This window comes from Monodelphis domestica, chromosome 5, assembly GCF_027887165.1.
Source record: "Monodelphis domestica isolate mMonDom1 chromosome 5, mMonDom1.pri, whole genome shotgun sequence".
Classification (NCBI taxonomy): Eukaryota; Metazoa; Chordata; class Mammalia; order Didelphimorphia; family Didelphidae; genus Monodelphis; species Monodelphis domestica.
The window spans coordinates 38,778,470-38,799,854 of NC_077231.1; the positions used below are offsets into that span (position 1 = coordinate 38,778,470).

General features: G+C 43.9%; 1 protein-coding gene across 1 annotated transcript in view; it reads left to right on the top strand.

Moving 5' to 3' along the window:
• VDR (vitamin D receptor) overlaps window positions 1-20,637 on the top strand; it is a 99,786-nt gene extending 79,149 nt beyond the window's left edge. Inside the window, exons 6-11 of the mRNA XM_056798377.1 lie at window positions 3,539-3,723; window positions 4,596-4,713; window positions 6,941-7,103; window positions 17,397-17,548; window positions 17,688-17,804; window positions 18,107-20,637. Of these exons, the coding sequence (XP_056654355.1) occupies window positions 3,539-3,723; window positions 4,596-4,713; window positions 6,941-7,103; window positions 17,397-17,548; window positions 17,688-17,804; window positions 18,107-18,366 (995 nt within the window). The 3' untranslated portion in view covers window positions 18,367-20,637. The remainder of the gene's footprint in view (window positions 1-3,538; window positions 3,724-4,595; window positions 4,714-6,940; window positions 7,104-17,396; window positions 17,549-17,687; window positions 17,805-18,106) is intronic.
• The last annotated feature ends 748 nt before the right edge of the window (window positions 20,638-21,385 follow it).

Consider the following 21,385-nt stretch of genomic DNA (forward strand, 5'->3'; position numbering starts at 1 on the left):
GAGCAGAGCCTGTCACTACCAGGACTACAAATCCTGACATCTCGATTTTGAAACACAGTCCCATCATTCCACTTTCTTAGGGCAGCCACTAGAGTATGAGGAGAATTTTCTTTAAGGTGTTTTCTTTTTTAAGTTGAGTTCAAACAATTCTCTTGGGGAAAAAGGTCTCTATTCTCTTCATCCTCTGCTTTTGTGCCTTAGTATCTACCTTGTTGCTAGTCTCTGCAGAATGACAATAAACTACTAGTCTCTAAAGATGACATTGCCTCTTGAAGATACAGGGATGATAGCTATGACTTGAGTTCTAGAACTTTATCTAGGCTGGATTTTCCCTTGAAGCTCATTTGCTGGACCAAAAAACAAAAAGCGAATGTAATCTACAAACATTAATCAAAGGATGGTGCAGGGAATCGTGGCTTTCCTAAACTGTGCCTACATTTTATGTGCAGTTCCAGGAGTTCTTTTTTGAGGTGTTCTCAGAACAGAGAGAGAACACAGAAATAGAGCGAATATAGAGAAAACAAGTGAGTGTCACTCGTTTTGCAGAAATATATTTGGATCAGATTGAACAAAAGATTTAATTTATCACTGAACCCTGTTGTGGACTATGTGCAGTCATCCGGTAAGTGCTTCTCTGGGGGAGGCTTGAGTCCATTGTTTGAGCGTGGCTTCTATTCTGACATGGATGGGTTGTGTGTGAAAAAGCTCTCTTTTCCCATGTGTAATTCTCCTTCTCTCTATCCACTGAGCCACCCAACTACCCCCTTACTTTTGAGGGAAATAGAGGATTCCTTTTTTTTTTAACCCCTTCCCTTCCGTCTTAGAATCAGTGTTGTGTATTGGTTCCAAGGCAGAAGAGAGGTAAGAGTTAGTCAAGTGACTTGCCCAGGGTCACACACACACACTGTCTGAGGCTAGATTTGAACTGGGGGACTTCCCATCTCAAGGTCTGGCTCTCTCCCCACTGAGCCACCCAACTGCCCCTGAAATGTGGAATTCTAAGGGAAGTAAGAATTCTAGGGCTGAGAGAGCAGCTAGCACAAAGGCACGAAGATAGGAGAGCAATTCTAATATGTGAACAGTAATAAATTCCACCTAGTATTAGAGGAGAAACGAAGGGCTACTGAATTTTAGAGCTGCGGCCCCTTAAAGGTCATCTTGTTCAAGGCGCTCCGTTTATGATGAGGAAACTTCGTCCTAGAAAGGTGTAAGTGACTTTGTCAATGTCACACAGGAGGATGAAAGCAGTTCACTTCCATTAAAACAAAAACCCTTTATTTTCTGTCTTAGAATCCATACTAAGTATCAGCTCCAAGACAGAAGATGAGCAAGGACTAGGTAACCAGGGTTAAGTGATTGTTTGCTCAGGGTCATAGCTAGGAAGCATCTGGCTTAAGATCCAGATTTGAACCCAGGTCCTCCTGACTCCGGTCTTGGCTCTCTAACCACTGTACCACCTAGCTGTCCCTAACAAGCATTTTATTAAGCATTTTCAATATGCTAAACACTATGTTTATCCCCAGGATAACAAAGACAAAATGAAAAACCATCTGTGCCCTCAAGGAATTAATGTAAAAGTAATCTGACAGTGTTGGATGAGAGACAGACAGACAGACAGAGGGAGGCTGGGTGGGAGGGAGAGAGAGAGAGAGAAACAGAGACAGAGACTGTGACAGAGAAAGAGATGCACACACAGAGAGAGGGAGAGAGAAACAGAAAGGAATTAATTTAAAAGTAATCTGACAGTGTTGGATGAGAGGCAGAGAGAGAGAGAGGGAGGCTGGGTGGGAGGGAGAGAGAAAGAGAAACAGAGTCAGAGACTGTGACAGAGAAAGGGAGGGAGAAAGAGAAGACATAGACTAGAAATAAGGAGACCACTGTTAACATGAGACGGGATTCTTAGTTGTGGAAATAGAACGCTTACCTGGGGGGAGAGGGAGGGAAGAGAGAAAAATCGTGGCCCCAGGTCAGGCAAAGATTGAATATATCAGAATAGTAGAGATTTTAGGGATCCTCATTTTACAGGTGAGAAAACAGACTCAGAAGTATGGTATGACTTCCCCAAAGTCACAGATAATTGTGGTATTTCTGCTGTTCCACCCACCCTTGCCCAAGGCTCCAGCCCAAATCAAGACAACATGAGCTTCTCAATCTGGGGTCATATTGGTGGCATCTGTCCAGGGTACTTCTCTCACTTTTTCTGCCTTAATTTCCTACTTGGGCTATAGTCAGTCATCCTCACTGTGCCTCTTTTTGGAAGGCTTGGCACCTTTTGGGGCTAGGTGAGTCAATTATCTGAGCATGGCTTCTTGGGTATGAAAAGAACACTATTTTTTTACTACCAATTTCTCATTTGTACCTATAACTCTGGTCCCATCCCCTTCCACTTCCAAAGTCCAAGATTCTCCCCAATTAGTCACCCCGTCCTCTCCCAGTCTTTGCTGGGTCTTTTGTTCTAGGTGTTTCCAGAAGCCTGCCAAGTGCCCTGTGCTCTTTGAAACTTGGAATTCCTTTCTCTCCTCTTGGACAACTCCCAAGTTCCCTAGGCAGATATCCTGGCAGCACAAACACAGAGCAAGTACCTACAGGCTGTGGGCTCCAATGCCCAGTCCTGCTGTCAGTGTTCTGCATGCCTCTGCCAGGCAGCATCCTTATTTGGTTCCTGTGCTGGGCTCTCCTGCTCCCAACTCTACCTTCCCAATCAATAGCATTAGCAAGGAACAGCACCACCATGGAGAGTACCCCTTTAGGGCGCTGAAGACCAGGACATCCAAGTGGAGGATTTCCTGGAGAGCTAGTGATCTGATTGCCTTTTTCTACCCACAATACCTCAGATAATGAGTCCACAAGTGAAGTCATTCAGTACTTGGAGAGTCAAACAGTCATGTATTTGTGTGTGTGTGTGTGTGTGTGTGTGTGTGTGTGTGTGTGTGTGTGTGTAGCTGAGGGAATGGGGTGGGGTGTGTGTAGCAAATTGCAAGAAGGGTAGTGGTGGATGAGCAGCAGTTTCCTGTGTCCTCAGAAAATTAGGCAGAAGGTAAGAATTTCTGAACTCAGGGTTATGAGACAATAGAATCAAGGTGTGAAATGTTTTCTAGAGATGTCAGGACTATCTGGCATGGCTGTGTTGTAGGAGGGTAAGTCACTGTATTGGGGGTGGGTGATGGTTGGTAGGCAGGGCAGTGACTTGAGCCCAAGACCGCAGTAACCTGTAGTCTGAATAACTAAAAGATTAACAGTAGTACTTCCATTCTTAGCCCTCTTGTCTCCTGTTTTCCACTCCCTTCTTCTTCTACTATGTACTCATTTTGACCATCTTTTTCTAGAAAAAAAAAGTTCGGTTTTTCAGATAGAAAGTTCAGCTCCCATTTCATTTGTGGGTTTGAAGCCCTCAAAGCAAGAGGGACTTACTCTGGCAAAAAGTATCAAGGATAGGTGAGACCTGAAGTAAAAGCATTCTTCCCCCCTCGGTGGGCCCAAGGGTAGATTGGAGAGTAGGGGATGCAGGTGCCAACTCATCCTTGCCTGGGTTCCACAGTCATCCTGACCGATGAAGAGGTCCAGCGGAAACGGGAGATGATCTTAAAGAGGAAGGAGGAGGAGGCGCTGAGGGACAGTCTGAGGCCCAAGCTTTCTGAAGAGCAGCAGCATATCATCACCACCCTGCTGGACGCTCATCATAAGACCTTTGACCCTACCTATTCAGACTTCGGCCAGTTCCGGGTAGGACTGACATACAACAACTAGCCTAAGACAGACTAACCCGACCACCTGAAGACTGTTGAAGTACAGACATTGTTTGGGCAAGCAGGGAAGGGACAGTTATCAAAGAGCCACTTGGGAAATTTAGTCATTCATGACAAAGGGCAGAGAGTCCCTCACTGGGTAGATCCAATCTCCTATGAGAGAGAAAAGAAACAAAGGAGCTTCTCTTCCTATAGCAGTGATGGTGAACCTTTTAGAGATGGAATGCCAGGTCCTACCCCCGCCCAACCCCCAAACCCCCTTACCCCAGACATTGGAGACAGGAAGCACTCCCTCTGGGCTGCAGGGTAGAGAGGCAGGTGATGAGAGACATGTGTGGAGAAGGGTAGGGAAGTGGCCCCAGCACTCTGCTCCCCTCCAGCTATGTGCCATGCTGTGAATTATGCTCTCTTCAAACTTAGCTTCTCTCTAACCCCACCACAGCAATCATCTTCACCACAGACTCAACAGGCTGCTGTCTGTGCTTCACCCTCACGGTAAATGGAGGCATCCCTCTTCCCAACCAGCACCTTACCCCAGACAAGAGAGGAAGGAAGCACTCCCATTGGGCTACTGGGTAGAGGAGTAGGTGATGAGAGGCAAGCATGGAGAGGAGGAGGGGAACAGCTCAGCCTGAGTCCCTCTAGCTTTCTAGTAATGAACTCTGGTGGACAACTGCAGGTGTGCCCACAAAGAGAGTTCTGTGTGCCCTTTTGGGTACATGTGCCAGTGCCATAGGTTTGCCATCACTTTCCTATAGTCATTGCAGTTATATCTGTCCAGAGACACAGACACAAATATAGGCCTAGAAAACTAAAATTGACATCTTTTTCATTTTTTTCCCATTCCAGCCTCCAGTACGAGGGAATTCTGAAGGTGAAGGGAGCCATCTCTCTAGGTCATCCTCAGAGCATACATCCAGTTTTTCAGAGGACTCCTTGACTTCGGATCACTACATAACTTCTCCAGGTATTGTGGGACTCACTGCTCTCAAGGCTTAAGGGAGAGAGAGATCAGAAAGTTTAGATGCTTTCAAATAAAAAAAAGAAAGAAAGAAAGTTTAGATGCTCCTTCTTACATTTGGAGCTCTTTCTTCCTGAGCACTTGGTTCAGCAAATGTGGTAACGGTCAGAATAAATGTGAAGGTGACTCTTTGTACCCAGAACTTAACCACAGAGCTAGAATGTGACCAGGATATAGATCCCTAAGGATAACCCTAACCCTTTGAGCAGTGCTTTGAGTCTGAGTCCATTGGGAACTAAAGTCTAACATGGATACCCATAGTCATCTAGTCCATTCTCTCACCTCCCACCTTTGGTCTGATCCTATATCAGCCTAGCACCAGAATTGAGGTTTAGATCAACTCCCTCCAGGAGAATGAATATATTGTTATCTTCTCTGTTCTTCATTGTTTTCCACTTATCTTCATCCTCCCTCTGGTCTTATTTTCCATAACTTGCTGCTGCCTACTCTCTAGAAAGAGTTCATGAGAAGGCAGATGAAGTTTCCTTCATCTGGAGACCTCATCTGGAGACCAAAAACAGTCTGAAGTAACTCTACAGATATTCTTTCTTATCCTTCAGGCTTATATGATGATCACAATTTTTTTAGTTATCCCTAGACGAGATAAAATCCAGTTTGGACAGAAATGAAGCCCCCTTGACAATGCCTCCTACTCTCTTTTCCATCTTTCTCTGACAAAGAAATGATCCTTGTCCCTGCCAAAGCCAGCCCATTTATATGCAAACTTGATCCCTTCTCCTCTAGTCTCCTTCTGTAGATTGCATCCTGTCACTCCTTCTTTTAATATCTTTAACTTCACCCTGCCTACTAGTTCCTCCCCTATAACCTTCAAATGTGTCTACATCTCCCTCTTCCTCTCTCCTCCCTTTCTAAGCCAATCCTTTAAAAAAGGATCCTACACTGACTGCTTCTACACCTTTCCTCTCCCTCCTCAACATTTTGTAATCTTCCTTCTGTCCTCATCATTCAGTGGAAGTTACTATCTACAAAGTGATCTCTTAATGGCATATTTGATGGTCTTTTCTCACTCCTCATATTTCTAGATCTCTCTGCTCCACTGTTGACTGCCTGCTCCTCCTGGATACTCGTTCTTCTCTCTGTTTTCATGGCACTCCTTTCTCCTGGTTAGCTTCCTACCTGTCGTAACCATTCCTTCTCACTATTCCTTGCCCATTCATCATCCACTTCATTCTCCCCAACTGTGGTGCTGTTCTGGACCATCTTCTGTATATAGTCTTTCTCTCTTGGTAACCTCATAAGATCTTATGATTTTAACTATTATCTCCATGCAGATAATTCACAGATAAATGTGTTTGTGTCTATGTGTAACTACATACATACATATATACTCTATATGTGTGTTTGTGTATATATATATATATATACATATATATATATATACATACATATTTTTTCTATATGTCTAAGCCCAGGTTTCAGTCCCAAATTGTGTATTGGAAATTTCCAAACTCCCCACTCTCCCTTACTTGCATATCCAATAAATTGCCCGACCTTAATGTTTCTTCCTACACAACATCTCTCAAACAGACCATTTCTCTATTTGCACAGCTATCACCTTTGTTTAGGTCCTCATCACCTCTCACTTAGATTATTGAAACAGCCTCCTAATTGGTCTCCCACCTCCAGCCCCCAAGCCTCTCACCACTCTAATTCATGCTTACACACCACAGTGTAGATTTGACCATGTGATTCTCTTGCTCAATTAACTCCAGTGGCTCCCTATTGCCTTTAGAATAATATATGAACTCTTCCATTTCACTTTGATAGCCCATCACACCCTGCCCCCAATATTTGAACTTGTCTTTTCACCCTCGCTGGACCCCAACAAAAGTATCCTCTCTTTCTTAAATATAACATTTTATCTCCTGTCCCAGTGCCTTTGTAATGGCTGTCCAATATGCCTGGAATTTACTCTCTCATTTGGATTAGATCACTTTATGCTTTTGAATGTTTACAATGTATTTGTTGCCTTCCCAATAGAAAGCAATCTCCTTGTGAGTAAGGATTGTTTCATTCTTTGGATTTGTATACCTACCCAGAGCAGTGTCTGATGCATAATAGGGGCTTACTGGATGTTTGTTGATTGATTGATGGTAAAATAAAATGTACAGCTACAGGCTGAGGACCCAGCCATCTTCTTTCCTCACCTCAGACACTAGGGAGCCCTTTTCCAACCTGGTGCTAAATGAGGATTCTGAGGATCCTTCGGTGACCCTGGACCTGTCCCAGCTCTCCATGCTGCCCCATCTGGCTGACCTGGTCAGTTACAGCATCCAGAAGGTTATTGGCTTTGCCAAGATGATTCCAGGATTCCGGTAAGAAATGGTTTCTATCTAAGCTTCATATTCTTTTAATGCAAAACTTAACACAGAAGGACCCTCTGTTTCTACCCCAGCCTGATGGATAGGTTTGTTAATCAGACATTTTTAAACAAGGTAATCTCCCTAGGGAGAGATGGGTTACTAGCTTAAATGGTATAGATTGAATGAAACTTGAATATATAATGTCTAACTACATACAAGAAACATGCTTTTGTGTCACTGTAGAAGCCAATACTGACTTTCCTTTTCTTCTATGGATATGAGAGTCAACTAAAGGAAAAACAACAGCAAATTTGAGTTTAAAAAGACCATATTGATTATCTAACCCAACTCTTTCATTTTAAAAATGAGGAAGATAAGGCCCAAAGAGTTGAAGTAATTTGCCCAAAGTCACCCAAAAAGCTCACAAGGAAGCCTGGCTCCTACCTTCCTGTTCTTTCCAGTACACAATCACTCTTCAACTCCCTTAAAAACTTATCAGATTCATTCACAAGTTCATTTCACAAAGGTATAAAAGACAGTATATCTTGCCATACTTTTCCCTGAGACCCTATACAGTTGAAATAAGTCTTAAATTGAAGATGTTTTCAAAATGTTGTGAGGGTTGGAGTTTTATGAGTAACTTGGTTGTAGTTGATTAGTTTTGTAGAGAGCTTCTTGCCATCTGTTGTTCAGGCTAGTAGGGCTCTAGTTAGCTTCCAGTAGGAACAAATTCGGACCTACATTGGCTTCCCTATGGCATCTACCAGGGTTTTTTTAGATTAATACCTTCTTGACATCAGAAGTGACTGATAAACTGCTGTCTCACCAACATAGTCACAGTCATTGGCCAATCAGTGCAGAGTTTTCCCCATTATTCTCCAGCCTGTCTTGGTCAGCATCATTTTATTTTACATCCTCACCAGCTGAAAACTAATAGCTCTCTAACTCTATTAAAAAAAAAAAAAAGCAAACTCCAAATCATTGTCACCATGACATATTTGACAAAAACTGATGAAATGTTATTAAGATCTTATGTATCAAAATATGAGCTGAAGATATGAGAAATTCCCCCCTTCTAGTACTGAGCAGAAGTGGGAATAGAATTGCATATATTGTTAGGGGTTTTCAATATATTGATCAGTTTTACTGATTTTTTTCTTCTTCCTCTTCATTTTTATTTTTTTTAATTCTTTATTATATAGAATGTTTTTCTGGGATAGGAAGGAGGTAAAAGGGGAAACAGGCTATATAAAACAAAAGAGCAATAAAAAATGTATTTAGTTTTTTTTAAAGAATATCTTATTTTAATACTTTTTTTAAAGTGTGGATTAATCAGTGTGGTCATGTAAATCACTATCCCCTCCATGACTTAATAGGTGGTTTTATATAAATAACTGTGGCCAACTCAGATGGTGAACCTCCCAGAACCTGAAGCTAAACTGGTCCTCATACAATAGATATACTGCCCATCATGAGATTTATGGGACCTTTCCATCTTGAATGGACCTTTCAGAGATTACACTCCACTGGCACATCCTTTGAGAGCCCAGAATCACCTCCATGCCACAGCAGAATATCACAATGAAAAGTTATTTTTTTATACCCTTACCTTCCATCTTAGAGTCAATGCTGTGCATTAGTTCCAAGGCAGAAGAGCAGTAAGGGCTAGGCAATGGAGGTTAAGTGACTTACCCAGGGAAGTGTCTGAGGTCAGATTTGAACCCAGGATTTTCCAACTCTAGGCCTGGCTCTCCATCCACTGAGCCATCCAGATGCCCCAGTAAAATATTATTTGTTAATTGGCACAGTGACTAGACCACTAGACGTGGAATCAGGAAGACTCGAAGTTCAAATCTGGCCTCAAACACTATGTATATGCACCTGGGTAAATCTTTCTGTACCTCAGTTTTCTCACCTGTAAAATGGAGGTTAATAATAACACCCAGAGGATAAAATGAGTGAATACTTGTAAAGTGCTTTACAAACTTTAAAGCCTATATAAATGCTAACTATTATTATAAGGGATTGGGATTGTGTCTCTGCCCCATACCCAGAAAGTGTCCCCTTGGAATTGGCTAAGAGCTTTTTGTTCTGTAAGGCCCTCCCTGCTCTCCCAGACAGCTTACAAGTGTGGCTTAGCATAGCACTAACGTTTGTTTTGTGTAAACAAATGAAAAAAATCATAAACAGTACCCTGTGGCTCTTCTCGACTCTATTAGAACCGAATTCCATTTTAATGCAACTTAATTATAAGGAGGATAGTTCTAATTAAAATGAAGTGCAGAAGTGACTGAGACTAGCACTACTAAGGAATCCTTGCAGTGAAATTCTCCCATTCGGACTCCCCGTTCCCTGCAGGGGTTCTCAGTGGCCTCAGTCTCTTTTTCTAGATCCCAGAAAAGCAAAACCCTCTTGTTTGGTTTTTCAGTCTTCTCTGATCCTGGAAGGCACCGTCAAAATGGCCATGTGTTGACCAATTTAATCTGTGTTTAAATGATAACATGGCACTAGTCAATCAATTTCAGGCCTCTATGGTAGACGTTATCACATTTTTTTAAATTTAATTTAATTTTAGCTGCTAAATGGTTTGTTTGTGGCAGGGGTTGTTTCTGTTGTTTTTAAGTTTAGAAGTTTGTCCTTGCCAAAAAAAAAAAAAGCACGTCTTAACTGCTGCTTGTCAGTATTTTTAGATCTTCATGAAAAAGATGTTGTTCTAAAAGGGAAAGAGCCCAAAGGTTTGCCTCACTCCGTTTCCCAGTGAGTAAGCCCAAGGCAGTGGTTGGAGGGGAACCCCATAAGGCAGGCAGATGGCCCACACCATTGAGATACTTCTATGCCCTCATCTACATCTAACCAAAGGGTTCAGGAGTCCTTGGCCAGCTGGAAACAGATAAGGAAGAAGTTAACGTTAGATTTGCCATCAAATCCTGCCCCCTTTCTGGGCTTCCTTTGACTCCTTAGTAACCGGGAGAGTTGGACCAAGTTAGGAGCTCTAACTGGAAAGTCCCTCACAGGCCTCCGGATAGATGTCAGAGGAGAAGACTGTGAAATGTACCATTTCCTTCAATTGCGAAGAAGCACCCAACCTGATTTGGAAGAGCCCCCACGCTTCACCGGGCTGCCAGAGGGGTCCATGAGACCCAGGAATGCAGGCTCTGTATGGGCCTGGGCCCTGAAAGATCTTGGAAACTGTCTTCCTCTGAGCCAGTGCCAAGGTTTTGTTTTGTTCTGTAGTTTTCTCACTGCAGACCAAGTCTGCCTAGGCAAGTGCCTTCTGGAAGGACAATGGCATAACTTGTGCCAAGGTCCAAGGTGGTGAAGATCAGGGTGAAGACCTCAGGGCCCAGGTGGGACCCACGTGGGGTTGGGCAGGGCAGGCAGTTTCCCAGCCACCTGGTTCTTCTGGTTTAGGAGCTTGGGGGTTCTGTTATTCCAAGAACTGAGGGAACAGTAGCTTGATCCCTTGCAGCTTTGATCTGGGTGCCCAGCAGTGGGGGTGGAAAGTGGAAGGTTTAGCAAAGGGAGGATGAGATTGTTTTATTGACTAGGAGAGGGGCGGGAGAATACAGTAGGAAACTCCTACATTAGCACGTGACCGATTTAGAGTGGGAGCTAAGTATGGCTGGCCTGGGCCCTGTTCCAGTCCTTAGAACAGTGTCTGGCTCATAGTAGGTGTTTGTTGACTGACTGTTCCTCCCCAGCCTCTAGGTTACGCACTAAAAGGCGTAATACAAGTTGAGAAGGATGGAGACACCATAAGGGAATCATTGCTGGGCTACCAAAACAGAGCCCAAGTATTAAGGAGCATCCTTTGGGCTGAAAGCTCAAGAGACGACAGAGCCCTCTGCTGTCTGGTCTTGATAACCTTCTTTGTCAAAGAAATGGTGACTCAGTTGAAGTCCAGAGGGTCCAGCAGCTCCAGGGTTCTTGGAGGATCAGGCTGGATAGAAGCCAGGAGCTGCTTGTGGAAAGGGAAGACAGGGAAATGTGAAGGGAAAGGCTGAGTTCTAAAAGGGTGGGGAAAGTCCATTCCAATAAACTCTTCAGAATATGACCCACACCCTGGCACCACCAGGTGTCCCAACTGGAAGATGCCATTGCCAAACACTTCAAATGGAAGGGGTGTGAGCTGTGTAGAGCTGGAAGGACCGATAGCTCTCAGCTCATTGATTCATAAAATGTTAGAGCTGAAAGTCCTGATTTCAGTGACATCTTGAGATTGTATTTGCCTTTTCAGCAAGGAGGGATTTTTAATAACACATTGATGAAGCCACTTGTCTTTAGGTCACAAAAAGTACTTACTCTTGGTGTGATGATTGGTAAAAGCCCAAACTGATGAAAAGAAGACAAGTAGATGCTATGAAGTAGGTTGCTCATCAGAATCCTTCCAGTCTAGTTGCTCCTGACCCAAGGCCAACCTATTCCCTACCATGGTCATTCTCTACCTTATTATAATACAAGTCATTCCCATCTCCCCCTTTTTCTTTTTTGTATCTTGCTTTCCCCCCACCATATAAGCTTTTCCCAAGTTCTTGAAGGAATGAGGAATAGGTCACGCTAAACTGAACCATCATTTACCTTTGTGGTTTTCAAAGGTCTTTTGATTCCTCAGACTTCAGACAGGCGAGGAGAACCCGGTTTCCCTCTTCTCTTGAAATGTCTTTCTTGCCCTTTTTCTCTCCTTTCCTTTTTGGCTACTCCCTTATTTCCTACCAGGGGGTTTTTGGATTCACCTCCTCTTTTTTTCTGAAATTGTCTTCATAGGAAAATGGTGTTCAAATCAGAGGAAACAGTAGCTTCCCTACCCTAGTACTGGTCAAGTCATTCCCAGATCACATTTTGAAGGACACTGACCCACTGAATTTATCTTCTGAGGAGAAACAGAATGATAATCATGTACTGGGGCATAGGAAATAAATTAGCCTCCTAGAGAAGATCAGATTTGGAAGGGAGTGGCATTTGGGAATATGTCATCAAGTACTTTAAGGTTTATAAGGTGAGTAAGAACTGAGAGAGAAGCAATAACTCTTGGAGACGGTGAACATTGTTATTCATAGCCCTAGAATTAACACTCTCCTTCCACTTATTTGTCTTCCCATCCTCACACTAATCAATCACCAATGCCTAGGAACATGGTATCTCTATTTCTCACCTCCTTTTCTTTTTTGCTATCCTCTTCCATCCTATCCCACCTTCCACTGCACTCTCTGGAATTCCCATTCAAAAGTGAACAAACTCCTTCAGTTTGAACCATCTTCTCAACATTCCTTCCATCTTCTTGTCCTCACCAGGACTTGACATCTGGATGATGATATTGAGTGATGTCATCTCATCATCAGCCGCAGCACCTTTGTTTGCACACCTCCTCCCCCCCTTCTCCACTAACCTCCTCCCACCACACACACACACACACTGTTCCTGGGGGTGGAGTGGGATGGAGCAGGGGAGTGGAATTAGAATACTTCTCACTCTCCACTGCCCTTTCCAGATTCCCCTTTTAACACAATCACTCAACAACTCCTTTGAAGTTCACTAGTAACAGTTTTCATCCAGTCCTGATCTTAGCAACTTAGCTTCAGATCATTCTTCCTCCTTTCCTAAGGAGTTCTGCACCTTGTTAACTTCTTTCTCTCCTCCTCCACTTCTACCCTTACACTAGGAAATTTGAGCATACACACTGATATTCCCTCAAACTCTCCAACCTCCCATTTCTTCAGTCTCTTTGAATCCCATCCATGACCTATTCCTTTACTCCACCTCATTCACATATGAGGATAGATGGTTACACCCTCAATCTTACCATTACTCATGGGTTAGTAGTTTACTTCCTTAATTAAAAACTCTTGACATTCCTCTAGAGTCTAAATGACTAAATACCTGTCATCTAATCTCTCCCTATGCTTCAACCCTCCTAAACCTTTTCTCCATCCTCCAACCCCTCCACCCCTTGGCTTCTCCTCAGTTCATTTGCTCTTTAATCTCAACCCTATAGTTAGCTGATTCAATATCCTGTCCTCTACTCGAAAATTCCTTGTCTTATTGTCCTTTTCTGATCATTCCTTAACAAATCTCAAACTTGTAGTGTTCCTACCATCTGCCTCTTCCACTCTTACTCAGATGCTGCCAATCAGGGCTGGAGAAGGCCAGATATCCATTTTGACTAGTTATATTTATGATAACTAGCTTCAGCTGGGCCTTCACACTAACTACAAGGCAAGTTGTTTATTCTTCTCTTGCCATATATATCTCACTCTCCATAGAAGCTGTTTCAAACTTTTTTCTCCCCTCAAAGCTTCCCACACCTTTTTCCCTACCCCGTTCTCCCTTTCAGTTGAGGGTCTTCCCTTTTACTTTACAGATAAAATTAAGACCATTCAACATGAGATCCCTTCTTTTCTACCCTCTTTGTATCAAAACCCCTTGACACCATCCCATACTTTCCTCATTTCCCCTAGTCTGAGATAAGGAGGTGACTCTTCCTTGGCCAAGTTAACTAATGTACACATACCATTAATATCATGTCCTTTCATCTTTTCTAGTACCTGACATCTTCAATTATGTCCCTTTTCTCTAAACTTTAGCCTCTCCTAGTATAATGGTTCCTTTCCTACTGCTTTCAAACATACCCAAGTCTTTCTCATCCTTAAAAAACTTTCACCTAAGTCCTTCCATTCCCTTAAAAGATCATTCTCTGTCTGTCTTTTCTCAGCCCAAGACCATGAAAAAGCTGCCTACATTCATTAATTTATTTTCCTCTCTTCTTACTCTTCAACCATTAGCAATTTAACTCCATGCCTGATCACTCATCTGAAGCTTCTCTCTCCAAAGTTATGAAGGATCTATTAAACACCAAATTTTGTCACCTTTCTCAGCTTCTCATCCTTGTTGCCATATCTTCTCATTTGACACTGTCGACTACCTGGATAGTCTTTGTTTTTTGGATACTCCTATTTGTTGGCTCTCCTCTTGCTTGGCTGATGGTTCCTTCTGACTCCTTTGCTGGCTCGCCATCTATACCATGTCCCTAACTATGGGTGCTTCCTGTCCTGGACCCTTCTCTTCTCTTTTTGTATTCAATTTCTTGTTGATTTAATTAACATGGGTTTGACCATCATCTTTTTGGAAATTACATATATGTGTATCTATATGTACCTATATGTGTTTGTAAATATGTGTATGTATATACATGTGTATGTGTGTTCTAGTCCCAGTCCTGAACTTCATTTCCAGTTCACCAGTTGCCTATCAGACATTCAAAACTAAATATTGGAGACATGTTCAACTCAATATGTCTAAAAGTAATTATCTTTTCCACAAAGCTTTCCTGTTTCTATCAAAGGTATTACCATTCCTCCAGGTTGTAACCACTGTCTTATCAGCTGTTAAGTCTTGCTATTTCTGCCACCTCCTCCTTGTGTCTTATATTTATGCCTCCTCTCAGCTATCCCCTTAGTTTAGTTCTTTGTCATCTCTCATCTAAACGATTGAAACAACCTCTAAAAACTACTCTTCCTTTATTAATACATTCCACACATCAGTCCATTCTACATGCTGCTATCAAAGCAATTTCCCCACTATTTAGTGGCTCCATATTACTTCTAGAGTAATAATAAAAATAGAGCATATAGGTAGCATGGTAGATAAGAGTACTGGTCCTGGTGTTAGGAAGTCTCATCTTTCTGAGTTCAAATCTGGTCTCAGACTCTTACTAACTGTGTGACCCTGGGCAAGTCACTTGACTCTGTTGGCCCCATAGGCAAAATGAATTGGAGGAGAAAATGGCAAACTATTCCAATATCTTTGCCAAGAAAACCCCAAAATAGAGTCACAAGAATATATATAATGAATATAACTGGAATGAAACAACAATAATTAAAATAAACCCCTTTTTAGCTTTTGAATCCCTTTACAACCTGGCCAGAGTCTTCCTGGGCATTATTATCCCTGCTAATATCTGTGATGTAAGCAAAGTGACCTCCTCTCTGTTCCTAACCCATGACACTCTCCCATCTCACCTTTGCACTGGCTATCTCTCATGTCTGGAATTCACTCCTCCATCCCCAGAGCTTCATAGAATCCCTCTCTTCCTTCAGAACTCAGGCTTTGCCATGAAACCTTTTTTGACCACCCCCTCCCAATGACTGTGCCTTCCTTCCAAACCACATTTAATTATTTTGTCTTTATGTGTCATTCTTCTCAGCAGATGTAATTTGCATGCAGTGTACAGTATATACATTTGATATGTCCCATGGTGAAAGCAGAGATTTGTTCGTTCTTTGTCTTTTTGTTCCCAGCACCTAGCCCTGGACCTGACATATAATCAGTACTTAATGCATAGATGAACTGGCTGAAAATTGGGAATATACGTTCTTTGTGGCTCTAGGTATAAGAATTTTGCAGCTGTGACAGGTAACATGGAGCATAGATAATATGCTAGATCTGAGTCAGGAATACACGGGTTCAGAGCCCAGCTCTGATCCTTCCCATAGCTATGTGATGATGGACAAATCACTTAACCTCTCTGAGATTTCATTTCTTCTTCTGTAAAATGGGGGCAATAATTCCTATCCAAGAGCATTGGTATGAGGCTCAGGGAAGATTATACATGTGTGTATGTAATATACAAAATAATAGAATATATAGAATATATAAAAATAACATAATATATAAAAATATTAGATAGATCACCTAAACCAAATCTAATTCTGTTGCCAGGTTGGAGCAGCTAGGTAATTCCTAGATAGAATGCTGGAGTTAGGAAGACTCAACTTCTTGAATTCAAATCTGGCCTTAAATGCTTACTAATTATGTTTCTCTGGGCAAGTAACTTAGCCCTGTTTGCCTCAGTTTCCTCAAATGTAAAATGACCTATAAAAGGAAATGGCAAAGCACTGCAAGTGTCTTTGCCAAGAAAACCCCAAATGGGGATCCCAAAGAGATGGACACAACTGAAATGACTGACCAACAACAACTAAAAATGCCAGGGTATCTAATGTAATCCATGGTCCTAAAAGCCAGCTTACTTGATCCAAAGATTTGGCCTGCCTGATATTTTTGTTTTAGAAAATGTTTTACCTAATTATCTAACACACCTGATCTGGTTGTGATGGTATGGGTCCTGAATGATGGGTAGGATTTCTGCCAGTTGATTTGAGGGAATGGAAGGTATTACAGTCAGAGAGAATCACATGAAATGAGGGGATTGTACTAGATGACCCCCAAAATACAGCTTGCTTGAAAAATCTAAAATAAGAACAGAGATAGGAAAGAAGGAAACTAGGGGAGGCTTTCCCTCCTCCTCACCTTGGGGGAGGGGGGGGAGAGGGAAAAAGGAGGAGAAAACAAAAATCTACATACCCTGACTATTCCAGGCTGACTATTTTCCTGCCAGGTCAAGGTAGACTCAGAGCAAAGGGGTTAAGAACTTACTATATTATTTAACATGCTATTAAATCAATGTCTGCCTGCATGGAAATCCATCCCCCCAGCCTCTGACTGCCTGTTGCTTCAGATTCTGCTGACAGGTTTAGCTGGCTCAGACACTATAAGAGTTGGAGAAATTTTGAGAAATCATCTATTCTGACTTCCTGACCCTCTGAATGAATCCCTGGGCTACATTTTCTGCCTCCACTTTAATGCCACCATGTCACTACTACTTGCTTACACACTTAATTATAGATTATCTTGGTTCTGTTGGTTTTTTGTATTTTATCACCTAATAGTTGCACCTATATTAGTCTCGCTTTATGTGAGGTAGTATATTATAGAAAGAACAATGGATTGGGAAATATGTTTTTGCCCCCCCAAAACCCAAAGAGATATGAGAAGATATTTTTTCTACCAGAACTTTTGGGAAGTTAGAGGTCCACAGATATGGAACATTGCATAGAATGTCAAAGATCTTTAATGCATTGATTGGTTTTGCTGAATTTGTCTTCCTCTTTTAAAAAAGTTCTTTGTTATAAGGGGTGACTCTCTGGAAAAGGAGAGATGTGCAGGGGGAAATCTAGGCTGTCAAAACAAAAGATAATAATAAAAGTTAACATCAACATAGTGTTTATTATGTGCCAAACATCGTGATGTCAAAAAGATGACAACAACCACTTAGGTTCCAGTTCTGGTGCTGTCAATTACAATCTGTGTGATCTTGGGAAGATCATTCCTCCTTCAAAGCTCCTCATCTGCTAAAACAGTGAATTCATTATTGACCTCGTAGGATTATGGGGAGACAAGATCAGATACATCATACAATAAGACTCTTAGTAACGGCTCCTTCTCTGCTTTTCCTTCCCTCCCTACCCCCAGAGACCTCACCTCTGAGGACCAGATAGTGCTGCTCAAATCAAGCGCCATAGAAGTGATCATGCTTCGCTCCAACCAGTCCTTCGTCATGGATGACATGTCTTGGACTTGTGGGAGTCAAGACTACAAATACCGGATCAGCGATGTTGCCAAAGGTGGGTCCCTCCATCCTTCCTTGACCCAGCAAGATTAGTGGAGGCTTGGGAGGGGCGTGGGGGAGGGACCCAGCTAGTTTCGTATGGAGGTCATGGGTTCTGCATCCTGCCCACCCACGGTGGCCTTTCTCCTCCGCAGCTGGACACAGCCTGGAACTGATTGAACCACTCATCAAGTTCCAGATTGGGTTGAAGAAGCTAAACTTGCATGAAGAAGAACATGTCTTACTCATGGCCATCTGTATTTTGTCCCCAGGTAGGACCAGAGGGGTCGGGAGGGCTGAGGAGGGCCGGAATCTGGGCGGGTCGAGGAGAGGTCTGCTGGGGAGGTAGAGAGAGCCCTGTCTGATGGAATCCAAGCCAGCTGAGACAGTGAAGAAAGGACGGACTTGGCTTTATTCTCAATCCCGAATAGAATAGTCGGGGAGTGTCTGTCCTGAACTCCTCAAGAGAGTAGTTCCAAGAAAGACGTAGTGGGGAGCCTGAGCCCCACCCCCACCCCCTTGCCGGCCCGCATTGAGAGACCTTCTTCTGCCCCCCCCCCCCCCTCTCCCCCAGACCGGCCTGGAGTACAGGATGCAGCGCTCATCGAGGCCATCCAGGACCGGCTGTCCAACACGTTGCAGACCTACATCCGTTGCCGCCATCCCCCACCCGGCAGTCACTTGCTCTATGCCAAGATGATCCAGAAGCTGGCAGACCTGCGCAGTCTCAACGAGGAACACTCCAAGCAGTACCGCTGCCTGTCCTTCCAGCCAGAGCACAGCATGAAGCTCACCCCACTCGTGCTCGAGGTGTTCGGCAATGAAATCTCGTGACTGGGCCACGCAGTACTGGTGTCTGGGTGGGAGGCTCACAACCCCCAGCTCCAGAGCCCCGGGGTTACTTGCTGCTGAGCAGCACCCCCACCCCTCTGGGGCTCAGCTGCCTCCCCCCTTCCCTCCCTCCCTCCCTCCCTCCCCACCCCTCGGCGTAGCCTTTCTCCTGTCCGGCCTGTGTGCCAGGGGTCCCCGGGCCTCTCCTTCCCAGCCCCTTCGGACTCTGACGCAGAAGAAACTCCCAAAGGGGTCGGGGAGCAGAGGGCAGGAACCCCAGTGTTGAGGTCTGGCCCGGATCTTCCCTAACTCAGCAGCCAGCCAAGTGAGAGAAACACGTCCACTCCTCACGGATCTTCAAGGACGCCCGAGTCCTGGAAGGATCCTTAAGCTCTGCCTCGTCGCCCAGATGAATCCTCTGCTGCCACACAGGCATCTCCTCCCCTGGCCAGCCTGCGCCACTCGGGACCCAGAGCAGGGCTGGATTTGGGGAGTCCAGACAGACTGGGAGAGCCCCGGCTTGCTAGGGACATGCTGGCTCCCTTCCCCACCTTGCCACACTCCCCGTCTGTCTCTCGCCAGCGCCTCCTAAGACGGCCCTTGTAATAAGCAGGCCCCTTGCCCTGAGCTTGGAGACCCGTCAGTTTCATCCTCATTCCTAGAATTGGGGCCACCGCAGGAAAGACACAAAGCGAGAATGAGGGAAGCAATAGAAGGGGGAAATCACGCCCTCGTCCCACGTGCTCCCTCTCGGGAATGCTGCTGGTAGAAGGGGAGGCAGATGGCTGGCTCTGCTGGCCTCCTAAGCTTTCACTGTCTCCCTGGATTCCGAGGTGAAGCTGCAGAGGAGCCATAGACAGGGTGTCAGAAAGCCCCTTCACACATTTGCCCTGCTCTGCCTACCAAGGTTCTTTCTCATCCGTTTCCCCATTCCTCCCCCCTTCCCAGGCCCAACCAACCCAGCATCTCCTCCGAGGGTCCCCCCAGCTGGGAAATTGGGAAGCCTTCCTTAGTACAGAAGGACAGTGGGAGAAAGCTCCACAAAGTGGCGGGCCTTCTCCAAGTCAGCTGCCCTCATAGCCTAAAGACCTTGTCCTCTAAGGAAGAGCCCCAGAGCCAAAGGCATCCTGTCCTTCCCCTTCAACCCGACTCCTTCTGCTTCAGGTCCTCACTCAGGAAGTGCTAAAAAATATTCAGAGGGCAGCTGCTGCCTACCCAGGGGAAGGAAGATGAGCCTGGAGGACAGGAGGCCTGGTTCCCTTCTTCCCTAAAGTGGCTGAGTTCTCCTCCGCTTGGGACAGAACCTCCAAGGACTTTGGTGAATGTGTGCCAAGGCACCAAGCGGGATCCTCAGGAAGGAATGGGCTCCTTCTAGAGAGGTGCCGTTGGGGAGGGTGCAAATGACGTGAAGGACATTTGGGGCAAAGGATATTCTGCAGCATGACAATGTTTTGTGTCATGGACCTCTTGGGTAGTGTGGTGAAGCCTTCTCAGAATAATATTTTTCAATACCTAAAATAAAGTCCATCAGATGGCAAAGGATGCCAATTATATGAAAATATAAGTCTCAAAATAGATATTTCTTAAAATTTCCCAGGCCCCCTTCTATCTGGATCCTTCAATATAAGGAGTTATTGGGTCATTGGACAAATGTAAATATGTGATTTATGTCCATGGAAACATTTCTAAAGAATGGCCAGAACTCCTCTGAGACCACCAGGCAAGACCCCTTTCTCCTCCGTTTGATTTCTTTGGTCTTTCCAATATCCCTGCCCAGAATCAGAGAATATGAAGAGACTTCAGAGGGAATCTAGTCCAACCTCAATGCCCTCATTTAAAAGAGGAAGAAAATGAAGCCCATCTGGTGGCTTCCACAGGCTCACACAAACTACTGGTGGAAGAACTGGGGCTAGAAACCAGGGGTTCTCTCTCTGGTGGAAGGTTGAGAAGCCTTGTTCCCCAAAGAAAAGGGACCTTTCCTCAAGCCAACTTTCAGTCTTGTGCTTTTTTGCTTTACCATTGTGACAAACCAAAGTCTAACTATAATCTTTCTTCAGTTTGTTCAGTCCCTCTGAGTAGGTCCTGCACTTTAGCAAGAAATCTTGTCCAGGTCATCCTTCCTTGGCTCTTTCCCTGTGTAATATATTGGGAGAAGTGATGGAGTAGCTTTGTCAATGTCAATGTCAACTGGACTCTGCTCTGACGCTGGCCTCCTGGGGCCTCTCTTGCCTGTATGATGCTATTGCCTTATCAATAAAGTGCATTTGGCTTGGTTATGTCTCCACCTTCCCAGTTCTAGCTCTAGCATTGGTCTCCATAGTGAACTGGAAGAGCTGACCGTGGCCCAGAAGGCCCCTCGCTTCCTAATCCACTCCAGTAACATGACATCAACCTACACCAGACACCCTGTTAGTTTTCAAAGGGAAAGAATCAGCTAGCACCCATTGTACGGGGACTTAATTTTAGAAAAAGTAATAATGAGAAAATGCAGGTACTCGTCTAACCCGTTTATCTAGAGGGATATCCAGATACCCCATGATGGAGAGAGGGGTAGACATTTTAAAAGTAATTCCCAAAAGCTGTCTTGAATATTCTGCTTATCAAAGGTAGTCATATCTACCTCTGGAGGACAGATCTATTAATGATGGGGTAAAGTTTCATGAGGAAATGTTTTAACTCAATTTAAGAAAAAAATCAATCAATAAATAAAACTGTATCAAAATGGAATAAGCTTCCTGGAGGAAATAGAGTTTGCTGTGACTGAAGGTCTTCAAAGCAAGTTGAACATTTACTTATTCATAGAGATGGAGATTCCCACTTTAAATCAGGATTAGAAAAGATATCCTCTGCTGTCCCAACTCTACAGTTCTGTAGATCTCAGAAGCTTAATATCGATATGCAAAGGGTGAAAAAAAGACTCCAGAGCTAAAATAAATATATCCATTGATAGTTACCTGGGAGTCTGATTTCTTATAGTAAGAAAGGTATCTTTTGAAAAAAGGAAAGATAGCTCAAGTTAGAG